We start from the raw sequence: 23717 nt of genomic DNA, 5'->3' as shown, positions 1-23717 counted from the left end.
CTCGTGGTTTACTGGAACCATGAGTCAAGGTGATTCATTTCCAAGGTCCTTTCAGGTAGAGAGGCTCCGCTGAAGTCCTTCCCTGGGGGCCTTTGTCCACTCCAGCCCACAGCACCCTGAGAGCAGGCAGGAGAAGGCAAGCGAGCGGAGGGGGAAGGCACAGGTGAGTCATGCTTTTGCTCCAGGGCCCCGGGGGTTAAAGGCTGCGTGGGCCTCACTCTCCTCTGGCCTCTGCCTTTATTTCTAAATGGAGCCGTGTCCAGTGCTTTTGCTCACTGAGTCTGTCTTCTTATCTCCATCAAAACATCCCCGGGAGTGACTTCTTGACTGAAGTGGCACAGACCAACCAGGGGGCAGGGCACAGGGGAGAGGGCACGGGGCCTGGTGTGTGGGGAGTGGAAACTCGCCTTGTGCCTCTGGGGGGTCACGGCTGCCTGGCTGGTCCCTGAGAGGAATCCCAGGCTGGTGGAGGACGCAGCTGATCCTGCAAGGAACGCCCTGTCCTAGCTCCTGTTACATCTGAGATTGGAAATAGAAACAGATACAGAGTAGCCACATGGAAAAGCTGATTGTGGCCAGGTTAACAAGGGGGCAGAGTCCCAGTGTGATGCCCGAGGATGGTGGGGTAGGGAGGATGGTGGGGTGGGGAGGATCTTGGCCTCTGTGACAGTGGGCATCCCCAGTGCCTGTCCTGAGCTGTCTTCTGGCTGCTTGACTGGGAACCTGGGGTAATGCACCCCCTTCCCACCCCCAACAAAGGTCTGCGGTGACACCCTCTCACTGACTATGTGTGGTTTAACAGGAAAAGAAGTGGTCCTGTTTGGGGTTCCCTGGAGGCTTTCCAAAGAGAAACCCTTGAGAAAGGAGAGGGGAGGCAGAGCCGGAGCCCAGGCCTTCCCCCTCTTTCGAAAGGTATCCCATGGCTCTCTGCCGTTGCCCCCTCCCTCTAGAGTCTGCAGACTCAAATGTGGAGAGAGGTGTCAGTCCTGGGGATGGCGACTGTGAGACCTAAACGAATGAGAAGACCCCCAACCTGTCCCCAGAGCATTCCAGGAGAGCTAGATGCAGGAGTCCAATCAGGAACCGCGCGGAGCCCCTCCTGATGGGGCCCCATTGTAACTGCGAGGCCTGCAACCTTCTAATTATGCCACTGGTGGCAAGAATGAGGTCATGGTGTCTGCAAATGACTTTCCCAGGAACAAGGCCCTCTTAAAGTGCAGGTCCCCTACAGTCTCCTCCTGGGCCAGCAAAATTCTGATAAGAAGCAAAATCCCCTCCTGTGTGTTCAGGCAGAGGCCCCCAAAGAGCACAAATCCTCCTCTGCATCCCAGATGGATGGAGACAGATTTGCTGTAAGATCTGCTGGAGGGTGACCTCCTCCTCTTTAACATGCAGGCATGCCCGAGCCTGCCGACCCAGACAGGGAGCCTTTCTCCCTCTCCCCAGGGCCTCTTGGCCCCCTATCCTGGCCTTAGGAGATAAAGTTCCCAGAAGATTTGTAGGGCTGCACAGGCTGTGCAAGAGGCCTGCTTCTAGGAGAGGAATGGGTGCTAGCTGTTCTGGGCCTCAGGAGCACCCTGCTCAGACTTCTGGCCCCTGCCAGGTCCAGGGACTGGACCCCAGCAAGGAAGAATCCACCAAGATTCCAGACATCTGTGTCCACAGGAACTCCCAGTCTCTGCAAGCAGACAGGCAGCCGCTCTGCTGTCCCTTTGGTGGCTGAGGAGATGTTCCTGGCAAATCTGGCTCTCAGGCCCCCTCTGTGAGTGAGCTGTGCAACAGCACCCTAAAGAGCAGCTGCGGCTGGTGGGCTGGGAAGGGGCAGAGGGGGAGCCCAGGTCTCCAGAGCACAGCGGGGTGTGTGAGGTCACATCTGGGCATCGGTAAGCAGGTGTGAGTAGTGTGGCCACCTAGAGGATGAGAGCTGGTTCCATCCAGGCTGCCTGCCCCCAAAGCCCTGGTGTGTCAGGGCTTTGGCCGGGCACTGAGCACAGGCTGTCGGGGAAAAGTTCTACAGTGTTTTTGAATTAAGTGACTGAAGGGCTGAAGGCAGGCAGGCCAACTTTTCATCCATTTTAGAAAATGCCCACAGCTCCTCTTGCGAGGCAGGTGAGATGAGAACTTGTGTAATGAAATATTTGTGATGGCTGTTCATTTGGCAACCCTCAGAAGGGGTGCCCTGGGGACGGGAGTGGGCACCTCCACTTCAGTGAGGCAGAGGCCTAAATTCACAGGGCGGGGGGGGGGGGCAGAATAGGCAGGTCCAAGTGGAAGGTCTCACTTTGTTTTCTTTGTTTTCCTGCAGAAATAGCATGTCGGCTTGGTGGACTTCCCCACTGAACGGAGCAGGCACAGGGCCAAGGACCACAGTCTTCTAGGGGCCCATGAAAATGTTTTAATTTCTTTTAAAATCAGGGGGGAAAATGAATTTTTAGATGGAAGAGAATGTCTTAATATGTAATATTTGTCACTATGCCAACTCAGTTACAAATTATTATTTTTAATATTTTTTAATGGAGGAGGGGGTCCAGGGGGGTAAAGGCGCCTGGAACACAGGGCAGTTTAACTGAGTCCTGATGCGCCTGCGCTGGGCTTCTCGCCCTAGGGGGTCCAGTTCTCCAAGCTCCCCTGGACCACAAAAGAGGACGTGTCTGGGCTCTGTCCTTTGTGACTGCCTTGTTAATGTCCCGTTCTCCCACCCTTTACAAGCGGGAGCTCCGAAGACAAAAACAAAGATTTCACTCGCCTTGGCACCAACTTCACTCTGGGCCCCCTGTGAGTCCCAGGCCTCCTTTTGTCCTGCTCTCCGCCCTGAGCGTTTCCAGACTTTGGAGGGAGACCTGGGAAGGGCAAACTGGAATCAGCCGGCTGACCGAACTCCTCTCCTCAAGCCCCTCTTCCTCGGCCCCTGCCACTCCAAGTCTGGGAAAGGTGTTGGAGTTTCCCTGGAACTGGGGATGGGAGAGGCCTTGGGCGCGGGCTGCGGGGCCGAGGCAAGCGTGGAGAAAGAGCGAGGGCTCGGTGCGTCCCTCTCCCCGGCAGACTGCACGGTTAGCACTGCTGCCCTCCGGCGGGTCCCGGAGACGCTGAGCGCCCGCGGCCGCGCACACGGCTCGTGTTTCCGCGGGGCTCGCTCCCGGGCCTGGCTCGGGGCCGCCGCCGCCGCCGCCGCCGCCGCCGCCGCCGCCGCCGCCCCCTCCCGGCGCGCAGGCTGCTCTCCAGTCGCGGCCACAGGGTAGCGCTCGGCCCCCCTCTCCGCGTCTCCGCCTCCGCCTCCGCCGCGCTCGTCCCCGGCTCACGCTGCCCCCGCAGCTCCGGCTCGGCGCAGGCAGGAGCGGCTCTCAAGACGCCGAGCCCGGCAAGCGGAAGGCGGCGGGCTCGGCGAGCGGCGGCGGTGACCGAGGTGGGCGGCAGCAGCGCGGCCGAGGAAGGCGTAGGGGTGGCTGCAGCTCCTCCCGCCGGGGCGGTCGGCGAGCGCCGGGCATCCGAGGGGACGCCGAGCCCCCGGGGCCGGGGCTGCTCGCCGGGCTCTCGGTGCGTCTCGCCGAGAGCTCTGGCCAGGGCGCGGCGGAGGGCAGAGCCGCCGGTCTCCATCCTAGCGCCGGCAGGAGGCTCCGCGCCGGAGCGCTGGCTTCAGCCGGGGTCGCCGATCCCAGCAGCCGCCCCTGCCGGCCCAAAGCTGGGGTGGACATGGGCGCGCGGGGCTGTGTGCCGGGCCGCAGGACCAGCAAAGTTTGCTAGCCTCCTGGGCGCAGAACCGAGGGACACCCGGTCCCGAAGCCCCCGGAGGGGACCCAGAATCTCCGGATTCAGCGCGAGGGCGGTGGAGCCCAGAAGGGCGGCTCGGCCCCGCCAGATACCTCCTGCAAAGTTAGAGAAGAAAACTTCAGCTCCAGGGAGACTCGGACCGTTATGCTAACCGCGCCCCCCGAAACTGACACCCCTGAACGAACCTCAGCACCCGAGTCTGCCGCCGCGCTCGGCTCGGAACGCGCCCCGGGGACCGGGCGCCTGCAACCACAGTGACTGCGTGGGCCCGGAGAACCCTACCAGGGGCGGGGAGGAGCGGGGGGCGGGCAACGTGGCCACAGGAGGAAGTTTCCTGAAGTTGTCCGCTTATTCCGGAGCTCGGCCAGCGACCCGGCCGGATCCCGGAGGCCGCCTTGGCTGGGAGAAGAATTCGGAGTTGGGGTGCTAAGGAAGGCAGGCGCCCGAATCCGAGAGGGCGGCTTTGCCTCTTTCTGTTTGCTCGCCCCTCTCCTTCCGGGCGCGCGGCCGGCATCGGACTCGGACAGCAGAGGAGGAGGGATTGGGGTCGCTAGCGCGGGCCCTCCCGGGCACAGTACGCCTGGGACCCAGAGCCGCGTAGACAGTCTCCCCGGACCAAGCGGCGGGGCGCCGGACCCCACGAGGATTATAAAGCAGGACGGAGGGGAAGAAGACCCCGGAGAACCCCCTCCGGGCTGGTCACCATGTGGCGGCTGCTGATCTGGACTCTGGTGGCTCTGTATCGGATCCGCGAGGCTGGAGCCCAAGGTACTGGGGACCATCCCCACGTGGGGCTGGGAGGGGGCTCGGAGAGAGGGCGGGTCAGGGGTGGCCAGCGGGTCAGCGTGCTCAGCCTAGACAGCCCTCTCTTGGGAGTTTCAAGACCCCCTCTCCCCAAGTTTGGGGTCTCTCTTTCGGGTGGGGCATGCTCTCCGAGACTTGTGGCTTCTGAATGGGAAAGGTGGGGTCGCCCGAGAAGGCTGAGAAAACCCTAAGGTGAGGAGGGAGGGACACTCCTCCTGTCCCCGCCGGCTGCCGGAGGGTGCCCTCGGGCGGGCGGCGTGGGAGGGGCGCGCCATTCGGTGTCGGCTCTACGCGGCTCCACTGAGCTCGGAGGCCGGGCTTCGGGTCCCCGCTCGGCGTCCGCGGGAAAGGGCAAGGCCCTGCTGGGCAGGCACTGGCCGCCCTGGGGAGAGGGAGAGGGGCGGGCGCGGGGAAGGAGCCGGGGGAGGATGCTAGGCTCCGGCTTGGTCCTCCCTGGAGGGCAGCTGCCCTGCTTGGCCACGTACTGGAGCCCGCGCCTCGCTGCTGGCCGGCCGCAGGGGCCAGCGGTGCTCCTCGGCATGGGCCTGGGGCCGCGGGTGCAGCCGCGAACCCACCGGGAGTGGTGCACAGGGAGGGGCTGGGGCCTCCTTCCCAACCACCTCCAGACACGCCCCGCACCCCGCCCCTGCCTCCAGCCTCCCCTGGTCGCTGATTGTCTGGCAGCCTGTGCTTTGACCTGGGCTGCCTGGAGCTGCCTGAGGTGGAGAAGAGCTGGCCGTTTGTGGGGTGGGAGTGTTAGAAAGGATGAGGTGGGATCCGCGCAGTCCCTTTCTGGAGGGCGATGTCCAGACGTCCCTCCAGTTCCCCGGCGGGTCAAGGCGGGGAAGGGCGGCTGCACCCGCGCTTCCTGGCTTTGGGGTTCGCGGATCCGCACAGCGGTGCCAGCGGTGTCCGAGCGGCGCCTGCTGGGGGCCGAGGGAGATGAGTCTAAACCTGGGCTCCGCTGGGCCTGGCCTCTTCCAGGCTCAGGAGGGGACCCGACCCAGCCGGGGACGCCCGACTGCGGCGGGGGGGGGGGGGGGGGGGCTGCAAGCCTGACAGGGTCCCACTCTACATCTGGGGTCGTGGAGCCTGTGGGGAGGGAGGAACCCGAGTCGGGCAATTTCCAGAGCCAGGATCAAAGATAAAAATGATCGGCTCTCGCTCACAGGGTTGAGGGGATGATTTTACGAGGTAATTTAGATAAAAGCACTTGGAAATTTTGCAACGAGATCCATAAATGTAAGGTAATAAAAGTTATTATTTTTATGATCGTCATAAAAATTTCCAGTAGATGAGGACCTCAGAGGTCATTTTATTCTAGTGGCCATTTAACAGATGGGGAAACTGAGGTCCTGCGGCAGTAAGTGATTTTTCTGAGGCCATTTGGTGATGTGGGGTCGGAGTCAGGGCTTGGGCCATGTGAGTTCTGAGACCTTTTCCTGCCTGGCACTAGGACAGGGCCCCTCTAGGCAGGGTGCTGGGAGGGTGATTCTGGCAGAGGAATGGGCTGTAGTCTACCAGGGATGCCTCCTGGGTATGTGCTGAGATGCCCGTGGAATTCCTACCCAGAAGACGGCCTCCCAGGGGTGTCCTTCTGTCTGGATCCTTCTGGTTTCTTGACTGCACATCCACCAGGAACCATGTGACTTCCCTGGGCAGGTGCTCACCAGTTCTTGTCCCATCCATGACCAGGCCCTTTTGGAGTCCCCAGGGCACCTGGTGGCTCTTCCTTCTGGGTCTTCCTGTCCTCTCTTCCCCGCCTCAACACCTGTGCCGTCCACCTGAGGCCAGGATATCCACCAATGTTGTTGAAGTGAAGGCCAGGCTACTCCCATGCCTGCAATTCCCGCGGGAGGGCCCTGCCTGCTGTCTGTCAGACCGGTGCAGGTCTCTGATTGATCTGCTGCCTTTTTGTGTGTCAGGCTGCCCAGGGCCCCTGCTGCTCCATTTGTGCTCTCTGGCTCCAAGAGTGTTTGTTCGCCAGTATCATTGGTCCCCTCCTTCCATTTGTCTTTGGAGCAGCAAACCCTGCAGAGGATTGTGGGAACAGGGAACGCAGATTCCTTGCCCCTGCTTGGGGGGCAGTGCTGGTTTGCATGTTGGAGGGGTAGGATCAGGATGCAGGTTCCTTTCTTATCTACTCTGGGGTCAGTAAGTGAGTTCCTTTGAGTCTGAGACCATGCTGTGGATCCTTGGTCTGCAGTTGAAGGTCCTTGCACTGTCTGGTCACTTCTGAGCACAGGAGCCCCACTCTCCCTTGAGACAAACCTCACATTGGCCACACCACTGGATCTTGGTCTAGACCTTGCTTAGTTTTGAGGGTCTTTTTGCCAGGTGCTGGGACGGAACTCCATCACCTGGGTGTACTGAAAGCCACTCTTTGACCACATCCCCACCATCTGATGTACCATGATTCAAACTCATTTCCCATGTGAAGTTCAGTGACATTGTAGGAAGAGAATTGGCTTTGGCAGCAGAAAGAATGGGCTCTCATGATCTGGTGTTGCTGCTTAGCTGCACAGAGGTTTCGGAAAGTCTCAGCCACTCAGAGCCTCGGTCTCCTCATCTGTACATTGGGAACAGTAGCTTCTCCCTTGCAGAGTTGACACTAGAGGATTCAAATGCCCTGGCAGGTGTTCCCCACATAGAGGGGCTTCACACTTGGCAATTGCTGTTAGCATTTTCAGTATTTTAACGCTGCATGTCAGGGAACGCTGAAGAGTGGTGCCCTGCCACTCCCCCAAAAGACCCTGAATTCCTTTTTCTTACCCAGGAGCTTTCTTGAACTTCTTTCCATGAGTACCTTTGTGGGTCTCTGAGTGGCCCTTAAGCTCTTAGCTGTCTGGGAGCTGGTGACCATGCAGATTCGTGTGCTCCCTCGAAGACACTGGGGTTGGAAAGGTTGGGCGAGCCTGGTTGACTGCATTCTCTCTAGTGCAGAGAGAGAGCTCTCCTGTGCTTGTAAGCTTGCTTTCTGCTGGGGGTCATCCTGGCCACCCCAGAGGACGGAAGGAGGGCAACAGGCACCTAACCAGCTGGTCCAGAAGATTCTTTCAAGAGAAGCATGCCAGGGGAAGACCAACAGGGCGTTGGCACTGAGTGAGCCAGGCAGTGGGGAAGCCCTGGGGAGGTCCGGGAACTCCTGCTTTGGAGCTCCTGGAGGGGTCCAAAGGGAGAAAGTTTAGTGCTGGGAGCTAATCACAATAAGAGCCCAACAGCGCACAAGGGAGCAGGATGAAAGTTTAATTACATGGTGTGGCTAAGCTGTAATTATTAATTACTGACAGCAAAAAATAACTTATTGATCAGGGCCTCTTGCTAATTACCAGGAGGCCGGGTGTCGCGCCTGCCTGGGGCTCAGCCATCTAAAGCCCCACACCAGAGTGGGATGGGAGGTGTCTGCTCTCGGTTCCCTTCTCCCATGCACCTTCTCCCCCGCCCTGTGCGCCCCTAGGCTTCAGCTGGGGATCTGGAACATTCTTGGGGTGGGTAGATGAGTGACATAGGTTGACTGCTTCTACGGGCTGCCGGTGATCCCCCTGCCTAGGATGAAGAGTTCAGGCCCCACCCGAAGGCCAGCTCACATGGACTGCCCACACCTGCCTCAGGAACCCTCCCTTTCATGCATTTGTTCTGCAAATATTGATCGACCGCCTCTCCCTGTGTCCTCTACTGGAAGGCTGGAGCAGGGGCCAGGAACCTCCTTCCATCAGGGAAGGGAGGCTGGGAAGGAGGCCAAATGCTTTACAGCACATCTGTGTTTTAACAGTGCCCCAGCGGTGGACTTTTAAGATGATGTGTTAAACTGCATATTGGTATGCATTTGACCTTGTGCCCCAGGACACGCTGGGCTCTAAGCTAAAGATAAGGGAGAGTGGGCTTGCTCTCTGTCCTAAGGACAAGTGGAATCACAGCCCGGGACTGGGAAGACACAAAAGTCATCTAGAACTGTTCTCTGCCCACAAACCCTGGACAACTGGCCATCGGGTCTGCTTGCACACCCGTGGTGCCCGAGGACGCACTACTTGATACAAGATGGTTGTTAGAGGGTCCTGCTTCATGTTGATGAAGGCATCTGCCTCCTAGTGACAGGCTGTCCCAGGATTTCGCTTAAAGGCCTTTGGATGGGCTGGATGGAGCCCCCTCCCCTCTCCCCCTGGCTCCTTGCCCCTCCAGGCATCAGGAGGGGAGTTAGAATTTATGCTGTGTGCCACCCTGCTGCCTGTGGGGGTTCCACCCGGCTCCCCCTGGGCACACTGCGGAAGACCTGGAGCTGCCTAAAGTGGCGGGAATTAGTCATCATAATTTGGGGCCTTGGGATGCCAATAGCAACTCAGCGGCACTGCCTGTAACGGAAAACAGTCTGGCTGCTCAGACGCCCCCATGCTCCCCGCCTCCCAGCGCCTGCTGTCCACACTCTGGGCAGGAGGCAGGCCGGGGAGCCATGCTGGGCGATGGACTGTCCAGGGCTGCTCGGGGCCTTGGGGGAAAGGGAGAGGGGGCAGCTGCAGAGCTGTCTCACCAGACGCCCTGGGCCAGGAGTCCAGGGCAGGGAGCCCTCGCTGAGCCTGGGAGCCTCTGCCAGGCCCTGGTGACAAGGGAGGTGTTCGTAGGGGGACGGCTCCCAGCCTGGGCTGCCCCTTTGAGACCTGCCTCTGTTGCTGGGCGATGGTGACTTGAGCCTCAGTTTCCTCATCTGTAAAATGAGTAAATAGAACAGAAAAAATTCCCGTGTCTTCCTCCCGGGGTGGTTTGGGTGATTAAATGCAATTATCCAAAATGCTCTAAAGCTGCTCTTAATAAATGTCATGTTTATGAAATATAAGCTTTAAATAGTGCTCATAGTGTGCTGGTCACATGACTCTGAGGACGCCAGAATCACTGCCCTTCCTCTTCCCATGCGAAGCCTCCTCTGCCACTGTGTGGCCGCCGTCCCTTCCCCCTGTCCCCCTGAGGACGCCTTCTCTCTCCTGGAGCTCCCAAAGTGCTCTGGCCTCCTCCCTGACCCTTGAAGTTCCTGCTGCTCCTGGGGGTGCCCACTCCCCCCGAGGTCTGCAGAGTCCACTCGCTGTTTCCTTCGGGTCCCTCTTGTGTCCCTCCTGCATCTCTGTGTGCCCCACACTGGCACCTCTGAGCATGTGCCCCTTTCCCAACGGTGCCTTCTGGGCAGCCCTGGGCCCCCGGCTGGCGATGTCTTGACCCGCCTGCTACTTTGCCCTTGGTCTCTCCCAGAAGGGTAGGGGCCTCATTGCATTCCTAATATGATGTCCCTAGCCTCTAGGACAGTGCCTGGCACCGACGAGGAGCTCAGCTCATAGGGATGAGTGAAGGAGTGGATGCTTTCCCGAGGGACACAGCCCTTGTCACCTGGCCCTGCCTGCTTCTCCCTTCCTGTCGGCCTCCTCCTGTCTCCCTCCCCACCGTGCCCTGGAGCCCTCCTAGTTCTTCAGCCGAGCCCCCCATTGTGGGAGCCCCCCCCCCCACAGTCACCTCCTGGGCTTATGGAGGACGCAGTGGTGCTGCCGCTGGCCACTGAGAGCGCAGCCCCTCCCAGGCCGGCTCCTTCCAGGCTCCGGCCCCACAGGTGAAGGGGCTCTAGCAGGCCTGGCCTCTGGGTCAGGTGGCTCTGGGGTCCTCAGTGACCCCCGTGCGAGCTGCGCTCTGCCTTTACGGCGTGAAGGGCTGGGGTGACACCCCGCTATTCCGTGGATGCACCATTTGAAATTCCCAGGAGGGAGAGGAAGACTTCGGTCGTGGTGAATGCTGCGTCCCTCTCTCCTGGGACAGCCCCCTAACCAGAAATGGTCCCATGGTCCCACCCCACGGCAAGGGAGCTGAGAAGTGCAGGTGCAGGAAAAGAGCTGGCCCGCCTGCCCTGGTCACGCCCGGCATTGCTTTGTCTCCACGGAGAAGGACCGTGGGTTCTGCATGTCACACAGGAGACGGGGCTGTTCCGAAAGCAGACCCCCAGCCCCTGTCGCCACTTCCTGTAGAGAAGTGGTACGTGAGTGGCGATCTGTCCCTTGGAACTGGGGTGACCAGTCTCTGTCACTGTCTGTCCGTTCTGCTCGGGCTGAGTACTTGCATTTCCAACCTCTGATTCCTTGACTGTAAACAAGGATAAAAGCCTAAAATAAGATGATACCAAGCACTTAGTCAATTAATCGAACCATATTTGTCAGTCGTGTGTCACTTAACGACAGGGATACGTTCTGAGGACTGCGTCACGAGGTGGGTTCTCATCGTGGGAACATCACAGAGTGGGCTCAGGCAAATGAAGGCAGCCCCCAGCCCCCATGTCACTAGGCGACATTGTGCTATAGGAACATCAGTATCCCGTATGTGGTCTCTCGTTGACCAAGACGTCATGGCGTGGCACCTGGCTCTCCTGTGGTGGCCCTCTGGGGGTCCTGAGGTCCTCGGCTGGCATTTAGTGCTCCGATTTTCTTCGTTGGTGTCTTTACTGTACGTTTCACCTCCGTCTTGTCTGACCTCACTTCTTGCGTTTTCCCAGCTGAGACCTCCAGGGCTTTGTCCCCGTCCTGGAGCTCCGCCGTGGTGTGCTCACTAGTACCTCTCAGACATGGCAGGGTGCGCAAAGCCACTGCCTGCCACAGTCCTTCCTGTCACTCAATATGTGGGTAAACTGAGGCTCCAGCTAGAAAGGCAGGGAGCCAGGATTTGAACCCGGGGTTCTGGGTCCTCACACCTGCCCACTTTCCACTGTCCCGTGCTGCCCTGCTCCCCCGTGGCTTTGTCAAGGAGAGGTGGCCTTTGGCCAGTGAGGTGATGGGCCATTTTGCCCTAGGAGACCAGGGCTGGCCAGGAAAGGGGGTAGGGTTTGGATATAAGCCCCAAGTTCGCCCTTTGTCCTCCTCCCGGTCCTCCTGGCTCACGTCCCCACCTGGTGGTGTTCTCAGGGGCCTGAGCTGGCAGAATGAGAGCGCTCCATCCCCCGCTCTCCTTCCAGCCCTCCCCGGGGCTGGGATGAGCTGCTGGAGGAGACTCCTTCAGGCCACTTGGGACATTTATGTCAGTGACAGAGCCACACAGACTCTTGTAAACTGAACAGGGTATGGGGTGGGGGAGGAGAAGGGGAAGAGAGCCAATTAAAGTTTGATGCCACCAGGATGCTATTAGTGACCCAGAGGGACCATGAAATCTTGATGATGTGATAATCCTGAGGGAAGGAACCGGTCCTGGTTGTAATGGGGCCCATTCAGGGCATTCAGCTTCCGGTGGACCCAGGTGGCTCTCAAGGACGTGCTGGAGCCAGGACCCTGGACACCTTCTCAGGGGGACCCCTCGGTAGGTGTGAACTGGACAAGAGGTTGTGTGTGGTCTGCGTAGGGCCAGGAATATGGCTGGTAGCTATTTGCGTGGGTCATTGTTGCATCATAGCAGTTGGTGACGAGTCTGCTTTGAACTAGAAGAGCCAATGCAGAATGTGGCATTGGAGGGCCCAGGGGGGACATCACGGGCCTCTAAGGACCCTGAAATATGGACGACGTTCTGGGTTCCAGTCCTACCTGCCATGGACTGCTTGTGTGACCAGGGCTGCGTGACACAGCCTGTCTGTAAAGTGGGGGTGACAGCCTGCTTACCTCATTGGGTCAAGACAGGGGTCAGTGCTAAGCTCTTAGAACAGTGCTCAGAGCGTGGGAGGCTCTATGGAAGCCTAAGAGCTGTCTGTCCGTCCCTACCATCCTGATTTTGGAGACTCAGAACCAAGCCAGACCTGGGCCTGCCATGTGATGGGTGGCCTGGCCTCTCCCTGGTCTCAGTTTCCTCTGATCTGCACAGTCTTCCAGTGGCATCTAGGCTTCTCCTATTAGGCCAGGATATTCTTTGTCTCCTCTTAAAATATAAATATGCTGGAGAGAGCCCGCATCCGGAGCGGTCCTGGCTGCTCGGGCCTTGGGTGAGTGTTTCCCCTGGATCCTTTCCTGAGACCGCAGAGTTATCTGAGGAGTTTCATGGACTTCCTCTTCTCTCTGCAGCCCCAACTCCAGAAGGGAGTTCACCAGAGGGGTTGACACTGTGTTAATATTGGTATTGACAGTGTTGAAGTCCAGAAATAGTAACTTGCCAAGGTCACTTGATTTGTAAGAAAGGGACGAGGCCTGCAGGGCAGCTCCTTCCTGGGCCGCTGCTTCTGGCCTGGCCAACAGATCCCCCCAGGAAGGAGGGGTTCCGTGCTGCTGTGGGCCAGCAGGCCTGGGGAATTCAGGAGCAGTCTCACCTGACCACAGTCTTGTCCCCAGCTTGGGCAGTCACAGGGGCCGGCACGGGTTCCAGCCTAGGACAAGCCTTTCCTTGGGTGGCCCATCTGCTTGCCACAGTCTGGGCCACAGGGTCTGGATGCTGAGTCCCATCACTACACCCCCGTCCTCACACGCCCCTGGGGACCCCCACCTCTAACCCTGGCACACGGTCCAGTCCCTGTGCCCTGCTGCTGGCCCTGCTGCCCTGCACCAGCTCTGCCCCAAGCTCAGGCGGCCCTTTCTACCTGGGACCCAGAGCACCCTTCCCTCTCCTCTCTTGGACCCCTCGCCCCCTCCACTGACCCAGAGTCCACCTGTCCCCCACTGTCCAGTGTGACGCCATCCTGACCACCTGCCAGAACCCATCCCTGAGGTGGCAGGCTCGCGGGTACCAGCAGCTGCAGGCCTGTTGGGCACTTGGGCCCTGTTGGTTCTGAGTAATCTTGTAATGCGTGCGAGGCTGATTTCTTTAATTATAGACTCCTTGAGTTTAGATAATAACCCGTCATCAACAAGGATTGAGGTATTAGACATCAATTATTTTTCCCAATTAATGAACTTCACCCAAAGGGAGCCAGGGAGAAGGTAACAAGTTCACGATGCTGCGTGGGCCGCCGGGGCCTCCGGGATTCTCAGAGGCAAGGCCTCGTCGCCTCTGTGGCTGAAGTGTCCTCGTTAGGAAAGCAAGGGGACATCAAAACAGCAGTTCCAAACTCGACCAAGGGGCCTCCATCGGGGGAGGGTAGACACCCACCCTGGCCCTGCAGTCTGCCGCCCACTGTCCACCCGCCTGACCTTGACCTTTCTCATGTTTTATTTTTTAAACATCTGGAGATTTGCATTCTATTCCGTGGTCTGTCCGAATTCTATTTTATACCATAAAGAATATTTTAAAGCTAGTGGATGAAGCTAGAAGACGTGGTTGGTCTTCTCTGGGGCTTCCTGGATCCCCCCAACCCCCGCCATATGTGTCAAAACCTGCTTTGAAGAACTCGATGAACTGATTTCTTGGGTCACAGCATCTATAAGACTCCAAGATGCTTTACATATGAATTTTGACCCTTTGTATTCAGAAATTTTGATGTCTTCCCTATAGACCTGCCTTCTGGAGCACCTGTGTGCCAAACCCGGGGGCCTCTGGGCCCCCATGACCGTCTACCACGACTGGTCTGTGGCGATGCTTCCCACGGGGGAGGGGTGGGTTCCCACGGGGGAGGCTGCCATCCCTCCAGGGGACCCTGCTGCGGGGTGGTGGGTGTTTCCTGGGTTCTTCTTCAGCTTGAGGCCTGTCTCCTGCTCTCTGCCTCTCCTCCCTCCTCCGTTCAGCCTGGACCAGGCCCACAGGGCCGTGTTTGGAATACAGTGGGCGGCCCACTGCGTGAGCATCTGAATCACCACTCTGGGCTCTGGGTAACCGTCCTGGGTACGGGACCCTTTTCATTTGGCTGTGCAGGTGACCCAGGAGAGCTGGCCAGGTGGGAAGAATGGCCTGGGAAAGAGCTGACCTGCGTCACCGTCTCTCTGACAAGTGACGTGACCTTGGCAAGTTCCTGAATGTCCCTGGACCTCAGTGCTGACCATGTTAACAACCTGAATCCTTCTCGCCGGCCTCCTTCATAGGTAGGGGTGAGGGGTACACGGGATATCTGTGGAAACTCCTCACATAAATCTGAGGTTTTATGAAAGGATCCAGTAAACACATTCACCTTAGGCCCTAGGAGCTGATAATCAGGGAACACGTAGGTTCTCTGTGGTGTCTGCATTTATCTTCAGAAGAGGCTGCAAAGCAGGCCTACGGTAGTTTGCATCTCTGTAGCAGCTCTGAGCACCGAGCTCTGCGCCCGCTGTGTGCATTTTGTTTTCTTTGTACCGGGGATTGAACCCAGGGGTGCTAAACCACTGAGCCACGTCCTCAGCCCTTTTTATTTTTTATTTGGAGACAGGGTCTTGCTAAATAGCCTAGGGCCTCCCTGAGTTGCTGAGGCTGGCTTTGAACTTGCAATCTTCCTGCCTCAGCCTCCCAGGTGTGCGCCGCTGAGCTGGAGTAGCTGCGTGTTCTGGATCAGGCTCTGTCATTTCCTGCGTCCAGCGGGCTTCCCAGGCTCCCACTGGGCAGCCAGCCTGGCCCATCACTGTTGTGGGCCTCTAGCTGCCCTGGCCTGGACTTGGAGCCCAGAGTGGAGGAAGAGCGCTCCTCCCCACTCCCCATTGGCTCCGCTGGCTCAGCTGGGTGACCTTTGACCTCCCCACTTGGAGCCCTTGTCCCTGCCAGGGTGCAGTGTCTGCAGGCAGGGGTGGGCTGCAGGGCAGGCCTTGTCAGGCCAGAGCTGCTGAGGAGGGCCGGGGGAGTTCCTCATTAGCTCCGCTCCAAGCTGATTATCAGTCTGTGCATCACTGGGTGAGAAACGGCTGTCGTCAGGACAGTAATAAATACGCCGCTGTCAGTGTTGATGTGATTGCACTAATGAAGAGAAATCAGACACCAAGACAGGAGCGCTCCTGGCTGCCGCTCTGGGTGCTGGAGAGCTCTGTCCACTGCCCGTCCCCCCGTCCAGGAAGAGAGAGGCTGGACGAGGAGGAGGAGAAGGAAGGTGTTGACATTTAACTTCTCTCTCTTAAGGCCACGGGAATGAAGAACCCAGAAGGTTCTGGAAACCATCAGGATTAAGGAACATGGTTCAGCCCAGGAGGAGAGGGCACTGGGCTGGGGGGCTCCCAGCCTCAGCCTGGGCCTCGGGCAGAGGGAAGCAGGACCGGTCCGGTCCAGGGGACAGTGGTCCTTTTGACGGCTCAGCCTCCCTCGCAGGCCCTGGTCCGAGAGTGGCCTGGTGGAGGGCGTGGGGAGGACACAGACTCATTGTCCGTGCTGCCTGGCTGCCATCTCGCCTGCGATGTTAGAGCTGATTGTGTCTCCAGGGACCTGGAATGCTGGCCCAGGGCAGGGCAGCCGCCGGCTCCAGCATCTCTCCCACCTCTGCAGCGGCAGGCCCAGGGCAGGGGCTGGGAGTCCAGGCAAAGCCGAGATCCAGGCGCTGGCAGAGGGGGAGGGGGGCTTTGACCCATGACAGTGCCAGGCCTTGAAGGCACCTGGGCAGCGCAGGAGGACTGATGGGAAGAGCCGGCTCTGTCCTTCCAGCTGGGGCCCAGGTGGCACTGCCTGGTGAGAGAGGGGGAGGGCGGCCCAGAGCGACCCTTGGGGGCTTGTTAGGGTGCAGATCCTGGTCTGCTGCGGAACACCTGGAGGAAGGTCCAGGATGGAGCCTGGTAACTTGCATTTCTTTTTTTTTAAATTTTTTTTTTTAAGAGAGAATGAGAGAGTGAGAGAGAGAGAGAGAGTTTTAATATTTATTTTTTAGTATTTGGCGGACACAACATTTTTGTTTGTATGTGGTGCTGAGGATCGAACCCGGGCCGCATGCATGCCAGGCGAGCGCGCTACCGCTTGAGCCACATCCCCAGCCCTGGTAACTTGCATTTCTAGCAGCTTCCCAGGTGCTGTTGGCATCCGTCCGGGGACTGCACTTTGGGAAGTCCTGGCATAGACGTTTGACCCAAGGAGGGGTGTTGCCGTGGTGGCTGGACTGACCCACTGCCTCGGTGGGGTCTGGGCCCACTTTTACCGCAGAGGCTGATTGATGCACACGAGAACGTGACGTGTGGTCTTGTCCCAGGGAGTAGGGGTGCGACTCCCACTCTTTCTTCTCTTCTCTCCTAAAAAAGTTCTTGTTCCCAGCGTCTGTGTTAGGTAGCTCTCCATTGCTATGACAGAATGCCTGAGATCATCAACTTGATAAAGGAAAAGGTTCACTTTGGCTGAGAACTTTGGAGATTTCGGCCCACGGGTGCTGAGCCCTGCTGCCTTGGGCTGGTGACAGAGCACATGACCGGGAAAGCTGCTCACTCCGTGGAGGCAGGAAGCAAAGAGAGGGGAGGAGGCCAGATTCCCTGTGTCACCTTCAATGGCACACCCCTAGAGAACCGGGATCTTAAAGGACCCGTCACCTCCTGATAGTGCCACAGCCTGACACCCAAACCTTCAGTGCACAGGCCTTTGGGGACACTGACCCACAGCAGTGTCCTTCCTTAAAATAAAACAAGAACCCGCCCAGAGGCTTCTCTCCTGCAGGTGGTGGTCACGGGAAGCTCTGGTGAACCTCCACGTGGGTCAACGGGAGCAGTCGGGAATGCTGTTTGCTTTCCCAGCGTTTTCTGAGCACCTCTGTGTGCCAGGCACGGTGCCTAGGACCCAGCAAGGGCTGGAGCGGGTCCCTGGCCTCGGGTGCAAGAGCATGTGTCGGTCACGGGGGACAGTGAGGGGCGCGTGGTGCAGGTAGGGGCAGGGGACCTGGGAGATCAGCAGCAACTGGAGAAGGCTGCCCAGAGGGGCCTCCAGGGAGGATGCAGGGTGACGCCAAGTCCCGTGGGACGGAGGGGCTCTGTCTCCATCCCCACTGACAGCAGGGGCCTTGTGCTCCTCCTGGTGCCCAGCCACCAGGGTCAACTGGTGCCTGGTCACGCAGAGTGACTTCCTCAGATGTGGCTTCTGCTGGGGGACCCTCACGCTGTCTCATAAAGCCATGCGGACCTCAGGAGGGACGTGGCAAACGAAAGACGGGGCTGTGGTCAGACTGCACCTGGGCAACTAGCCAGGGCTTTGGGGGCTTGTGGCTTCCTCCCTCTCCTCTCCCTCTGGCTCCAGGTCCTGGAGCAGCACGTGAGTGTAGGGGAACTGGAGAATCGCTAGGGTTAGATCACAAAGGGCCTCCTCCTTTTATAGAGGAGGATATGGGACTGAGAGAAGCAAGTGAGGTGTCTCAGGCCTCAGATCCGGAACCTGGATTTCATGTCCCCTTTGCGGGCTCTGTCCACTGCAGTTTGGGGCCATCTGATTTTCTCCTCAGCTGGACAGCCAGCCCGGGACAGGACTGAGATTTCTCTGGTCCCTCTTTCTCGGCTCCGTTCCTCACACAGGAATCTGAGCTATGGATGCTGTGTCAGCAGAAGTGGGAGCCGGAGCCGCGGGACAGCTGAGCCAGGAGCCAGGGGGGCCGCCGGAGTCCAGGGCCCATCGCAGAGCTCAGCCGTGGAGCGGCCACAGCCCTGCGGGGGGAGGGCTGGGTCCAGAACCTGCCCTGGGGTGGGGGTGACTGTCCTTACCAAGTTGGGGATCAGGGACCCAGAGTGACCGCCTGGAGCCGCACAGAGGCCCTTCCTCAGGCCTCACTCTTCTGAAGCCAGCGGCCCCCAGTGGTTTAGGGGTCAAGCTCCCCAGGCCCCCCGGGCTGTCCTGACTCCCCTCTGCTGCCCCGGCTCTCACCCCCGACACCAAGGCCGTGAGTGGGGCTCAGGGGGTCTGTAGTAGCTTTTGGAGCCACCCAGAACGCAGGACTCAGTGACAGAGACCACATGGACGGAGCCTCTGCCATTTCCCAGACCTCCCTCTGTGAATTTCCCCAGGGATCCTCTCTGCACGAGGAGATCTGCATTTCCAACTCTATGGATCAGGCATCAGACACAGAGAGCTCAAGCAGCTGCCCTGAGCTTGTGAATGGTGGACTGGGAATGGACACAGAGCCTTGCTGTCCACCAGTAGGTGTTCAGGGCCACTCTTGCCCCTCCTGCTCCGCCTCTAAACTCTCCATGAAAGATGTTTCCATGGCGGCCTAGAAATTGGCTTAGCTCTGCCACTTAGAGGCCAGATGGCCTTGGCCAAATATCCAGCCTCAGCTTCCCCATCTGGAACGTGTGGATTGAAAGCAAGAAACGAAACTCCCTCACGCTCGCTCCCTCCCAGGGACTAGCCCAGGGCCATGCTTGGCGGCTGGGGAACGGCCCTAACAGTCCAGGGGCTTCTCTGGAGGCCTGTCCTACCTGAGACCTCTGTGCTTCTGACCCACCTGTAAGACTCAGCCCACCTGTGCAGCCTCTACCCGTGACCTTGTGCTCAGCCTCAGCCCGTGACCTTGTGCTCAGCCTCTGCCCGTGACCTTGTGCTCAGCCTCAGCCCGTGACCTTGTGCTCAGCCTCAGCCCGTGACCTTGTGCTCAGCCTCAGCCCGTGACCTTGTGCTCAGCCTCAGCCCGTGACCTTGTGCTCAGCCTCTGCCCCTCTCAGCTCCCTGGGTCTCCACACCAGTTCCCACAGAGCACCCAGAACTGAGCTCAGGGGGCGCTGAGCCCTGGAGACCCATCCCCACCATCAGTGCCACCTCATTCTCTGTTGACCCAAGACGATTCCAAGACGTGCCATAATCTCATGTGTCCCTAAGAAGGGGAAAAAAAATTATATATATATATATAACGGTACCATTTAATCCACAAAAAGAGGCATTCCGACTCGGGAGATGTAAAAATAAATAAATAAATGAGCCTTTGGAGAGGGTGAGCTGCGGGGGAGCCGCTGTCTCTTGCTGACCCTTGCCTGGCTCCGTCCTCGGTGCCTCAGGGACACAGGGAACCCCAACACGATGGCCATGCGTTTGGATGTAACTGTCCTAGAGAGCAAACAGCAGACCAGACGAGGGGGTTCCAAAGCCGCGGTCTGCTCATTTCACAGCTGTCCGTGTCTCTGGGATCCCCCCATCCTGCCCGGCAGCTGCGCTGTGGCCTGTCGTCTGGGCTCAGATGGGCCCAGGTGGAGACGGCGCCCAGGGCTCAGATGCCCCCAGCACCCTGAACACCCGCCCGGTCCCCAGCCCCTTGGTTCCAAAGGCACAGATGGACCCAGGACTGCGGACCAGGCCCTGCTGGGACCGAGGCCCCGGGTTTGCCCCAGGCTCCGGGCGTCCTGCCCTCCCCTCACTGTCCAGAATGTGCTGGGCTGGAGGAGGCCACTCTGCAGTCCTGTCCTGGGAGCACCCTCCTCCCTCTGCTCCTCCTGATGCTGACTCCTGGGCAGGGTGCGCCCCAGGAGTGGTGGCTTGGGTTCTTGCGCCTGGCCTGGGCAGCTGATGGCGGCTGAGGGGTCCCGAGAGCCCCCTGGGCTGGGGTTCTGAGTTGGATCCACTTGGCCTTTGCCTTCCCCTTGGGCCTGTCCCAACAGGGAAGTGAAGGGCCCTGGGGACAGGCTGACACGGCCAGCTTCATCTGCCCGCCCTTGGGGCTCATGGGTGGGGACAGGGGTCTCCTTAGATAGGACAAGGCCCTCGGCAGTGGCTCCGACCCCCCTCCCCAGCCTGGCCATCTGGTTAGTCCTTCACTGCAGACCAGGGAGGACAGGGGAGCAGTTCCCAGGCCTCAGGCCTAACCCAACCCTGCCTGGGAGGCCCTTCCTCACCCAGCTCTCCTGACGAGTCCTTGGGGCTCTGGCCCCCGCGGGTGTGGGCCTTGGCCAGCCTGCCTGTCAAACCCTGGCCACAGAGGTCACTGAAAGGCCCGCCCTGGAGAGTGCCCCGTCCCCACTGGCCGGACTTGCAGAATCTGGTGTGAAATGGACACATGGGCCCCTCATTAAGAATGATGAAGAGTTGCCAGATGGTGACAGAAAGTGTTAAACCAGGCCCCAGGTCACCTGCACAGGTCACCTGCCCAGGTAGCCCATCTGCCCACAGGTGAGCCCTCCAGCACCCCCACCCCCACACACACTGCGAGGCTCCTGCTCTGTAAAGCAAAGGGGCCCGTTTTCCGACTGCCCCACCCCTGGCCCTGCTCCCTGTCAGGGGCTGACATGCCAGCACCCCTCTTGTCTCAGACCCCAAAGGCCAGACAGGGATGAGGCAGAACAGCGGCCAGCAAGCCTAGAAACTTCTCCGTGAAGTTCTCCGGTTTTGTCCGGGAGGCCGGGAGCTGGAGGGTCAGGATGTGGAATTCCGTGCCTCGGAACCTGCCTGTCCGATCCTGCCTGCTATGCACCGCTCTCACCTCCGCTCCTTACCTCATGAGAGGCTCTGAAGCCAGCACCCTGCGGTCACCAGGAACCACAGCTGAGGGGCCTCAGAAAGTGACTGAAGCTCCCTCAGCCTCAGGTACCTCCCCTGCAAAGTGGGGTAGCCACACACGGTGCTCAGCAAGTTAGTCAGCTTCCTGTTACTACAACACGTTTCTGAGGTCATCAACTTGTGAAGACGAAAGGTTCTGTAGGCTCACAGTTGAGAGGTTTAGTGCACCATCAGCTGGTCCCGTTTCTTTGGGGCCAGTGAGGCAGCACCTGGTGGTGCGGGGGTCAGGATTTGGAATTCAGCAAAAGTCCTCCTTTGTGACCAGAGAGGAAAAGAGAAAGAAGAAACCCGGGTCCCACAGTTCCCTGGAGGACATGCCCCCGTGACCTGAAGATCTCCCGCAGCACCCCATCCTGAACGTTGCCACCACCTCCCAAAAGTGCCACGCTGGGGGCCAGGTCTTTATCATATGGGCCTTTAGGGACATTCTAGATCATCCAGAAAATGTGAGGCGCCTTCTATCCAGGTCTCTCCTTCCCTGCAATGGGCTGATTCTTTGAGGGGGTTTGGGAAGGTCCTGCCAGGCTGGTCCCCCTGTCGCGCTGCGGGGACAGGGAGCAATGGCCTCCTGGTGGGTGCTCGTCCCCAGGGCTCTGCTGTGCCTTCCCCAGGTTAAGCTGGCTTCGCTCGGGACCTTGGGTGCACGGGTTCTGTGGGCGCCGCAGAGTGGTGCTGGCACGGGCCCTGCTCTGCTTACAGGGCGCCGGCAACGCAGGCTCAGCCCATCGGTCAGCTCCTTAGGTCCTCAGGTGACAGGCACGTCCCCTGGGGAAGCCCTGAGCTCTCTTGCTGCCCTGCTGTTAGGAGGAAGAGACCCTCCTCTGCACCTGAAGCTCTCACCTGGGGGGTGTGTGGGAGCTGCGGGCTGCCTTGACAGGTGTCGCATTTCTGTGCCCCTGGCCCAGCCTGCAGCAAGGGCCCTGGGAGGCCCCTGGAGCCTGAGGGTCTACCCAGGCCCCTGGAGGAACAGCGCAGAGGCCCCGAGGCTGTGTGCAGCGCTGGTTTTGATACAGGAAGGAGAATGTGAAAGAATCACCCCTTCAACAGACAGAACCAGAGATTCCCCAGGGTTCGAGCACAGGAGAGCTCGCTCTCGGGGTGCATCTCTTATTGAAGGGCATCCCCTGCATTGTGAATCCTCCCGAGCACCCAGCCTGGACCCACTTGGGGGAGGGAGCCCAGCGAGTCAGGGTCTGCAGCGGAGCTGACCCCGAGGGTCAGAGGCCAGCATCAGGGGATGGAGAGGTAGCCAGGCAACTCTGGGGAAGCCGGCCTGAGCCCTCCCTGCCGTCCCTGCTGGTGCAGACCAGAGTGGGAACTGAACTGGGTCAGGTGTCCTCTTATCGCCCACTGACCTCCGTCCTCCTTCTAGCCCCCCAGGGCCCAGGCAGGGGGGCGCTGGCATTCCCTGTTCCTCCGCTACCCCATTTCCAGGGTCAGTTTCCCTCTCTGTAAGTCAGGAGTGCTCAGCTCCCTCCAGGAGGTGGTGTGAGGATTGAACAAGTTACTGTTTGTGAGAAGTCTCCGTCGAGTTTCTGGCCTAGACTTAGAATTACATAAATAGTTGTCAAACCAGTTGAAATAAAATGGGAGGCAGGTTCCGTGGGGAAGAGGTGCCTCCCTCCCAGGAGGTCAGGAAGGGCTTCCAGGAAGATGGGGTGTTTGAACTGGGACCAGAAAGGTGTATGGGTTGGGGATGTAGAGACCAGGCTCGGGAGGGTGCCGGGCAGAGGGCATGCAGAGGCCTAAGGCTGGGCACTGTCCAGAGCAGGGTGGGTGAGTGGAGGGCTGGAGGGGGGGGTCAGGGTCAAGGCCCTTACGTCCAAGCTGAGGCTTGGGTATTCAGGGTCCCTGAAGAGGAAAAGCAGAACTAGCCCAGCCCTGCGCAGGCAGGAGCCCTGGAGCATTGCTCCTGGGCTACCCTAGATCTGCCAGGTCCTGTGCCCCTTCTGGGGCCCTTTACATGTGGAAAGACACCCAGGTCCCCTGGGGGAGTGAGGCCAGGCAAGAAAGGCTCAGCTCTGTCCCCAGGTGAGGGGAGAGGTGGGTTTCCCTCTCACCCATCTGCTCCCTCCCTCCCGCCCTCCCTCCTCAAGTGCTGAACTGAGAGGAGGAGCAGGAGGAGGAGGAGGGGGAGGACCGGCCCTCCCTCCCTGAGCCAAGAAAACTTGTCTGGGACGTTAAAACTCTTCCAGCTTCTGGAATCCAGGAGGGTAAAATGCAGGTCAAGAGGGCATCGAAGAGCGGGTAGGGGTCCTGCCTGTGTCCACTTGGGGGATCCGCCTACACAGAGACCCTGGGGACTGGGGACTGGGGCCAGGGCCACATTTCCAGTAGCTGCTGGCTTTCTGTGGCCCCGGGATGGAGCAAGCGCTGCTTTCCCTGCTCAGCCGAGGAGGGCCCTTGGCCTGGCTCAGGAGAGCCTGGGAGCCTCCTGAGGCTCGGGTGTGGGCACAGCACCCTGCCCGGTGGGGGACGCGGCTGGGGAGCTGCCTCCAGGGGACATGTGCAGCCATCTCTGGGCCCGTGCAAGCCGGCAGCCAAGGGCACCCAGAATCCTCTGTTCCCTCTCTCTCTCTCTCCGGTCGGTTTTCGGAAGCCTCCTATGATGAGTCCAGACCTGGTTTTCTTTGTATTGATCCTGTTTGAGATTCACTGAAACCAGTTTGAATCTGAAGAGTGTGTGTGTCCTTCACCAAATCCAGGGAAGAACCAGCATCAGTTCTTCACATTCCTTCTCAGCCCCATTCCCTGTCTCCTTTGGGGATGTCTCTGACCCCTCTGTTCGGTGTTTCACATCGTCCGCGGGGCCACACCTTTTTTCGGATCTTTTCATCTGTTCTGTATTTCTATAGGCATATTTTCAAGCTTGCTGATTGCGAGCATGTTGTCGTTTATCTCATTGAGCTCACAGCTGCCTTAAAACTCATGTCCGCTGATTT

At 59.2% G+C, this 23717-nt stretch overlaps 1 protein-coding gene across 3 annotated transcripts in view; it reads left to right on the top strand.

Moving 5' to 3' along the window:
• Positions 1-4402: 4402 nt before the first annotated feature.
• SDK2 (sidekick cell adhesion molecule 2) overlaps positions 4403-23717 on the top strand; it is a 233674-nt gene continuing 214359 nt past the window's right edge. For all 3 annotated transcript variants that reach the window (XM_081270316.1, XM_081270315.1, XM_081270314.1), the window contains exon 1: positions 4403-4536. In XM_081270316.1, the coding sequence (XP_081126442.1) occupies positions 4473-4536 (64 nt within the window). In that variant the 5' untranslated portion in view covers positions 4403-4472. The remainder of the gene's footprint in view (positions 4537-23717) is intronic.

The sequence above is a fragment of the Spermophilus citellus genome (genome assembly GCF_964194105.1).
Source record: "Spermophilus citellus genome assembly, chromosome: 17".
Taxonomy (NCBI): domain Eukaryota; kingdom Metazoa; phylum Chordata; class Mammalia; order Rodentia; family Sciuridae; genus Spermophilus; species Spermophilus citellus.
The sequence above is the reverse complement of the archived record's forward strand: the minus strand, read 5'-3'. Positions and strand labels throughout refer to the sequence as shown.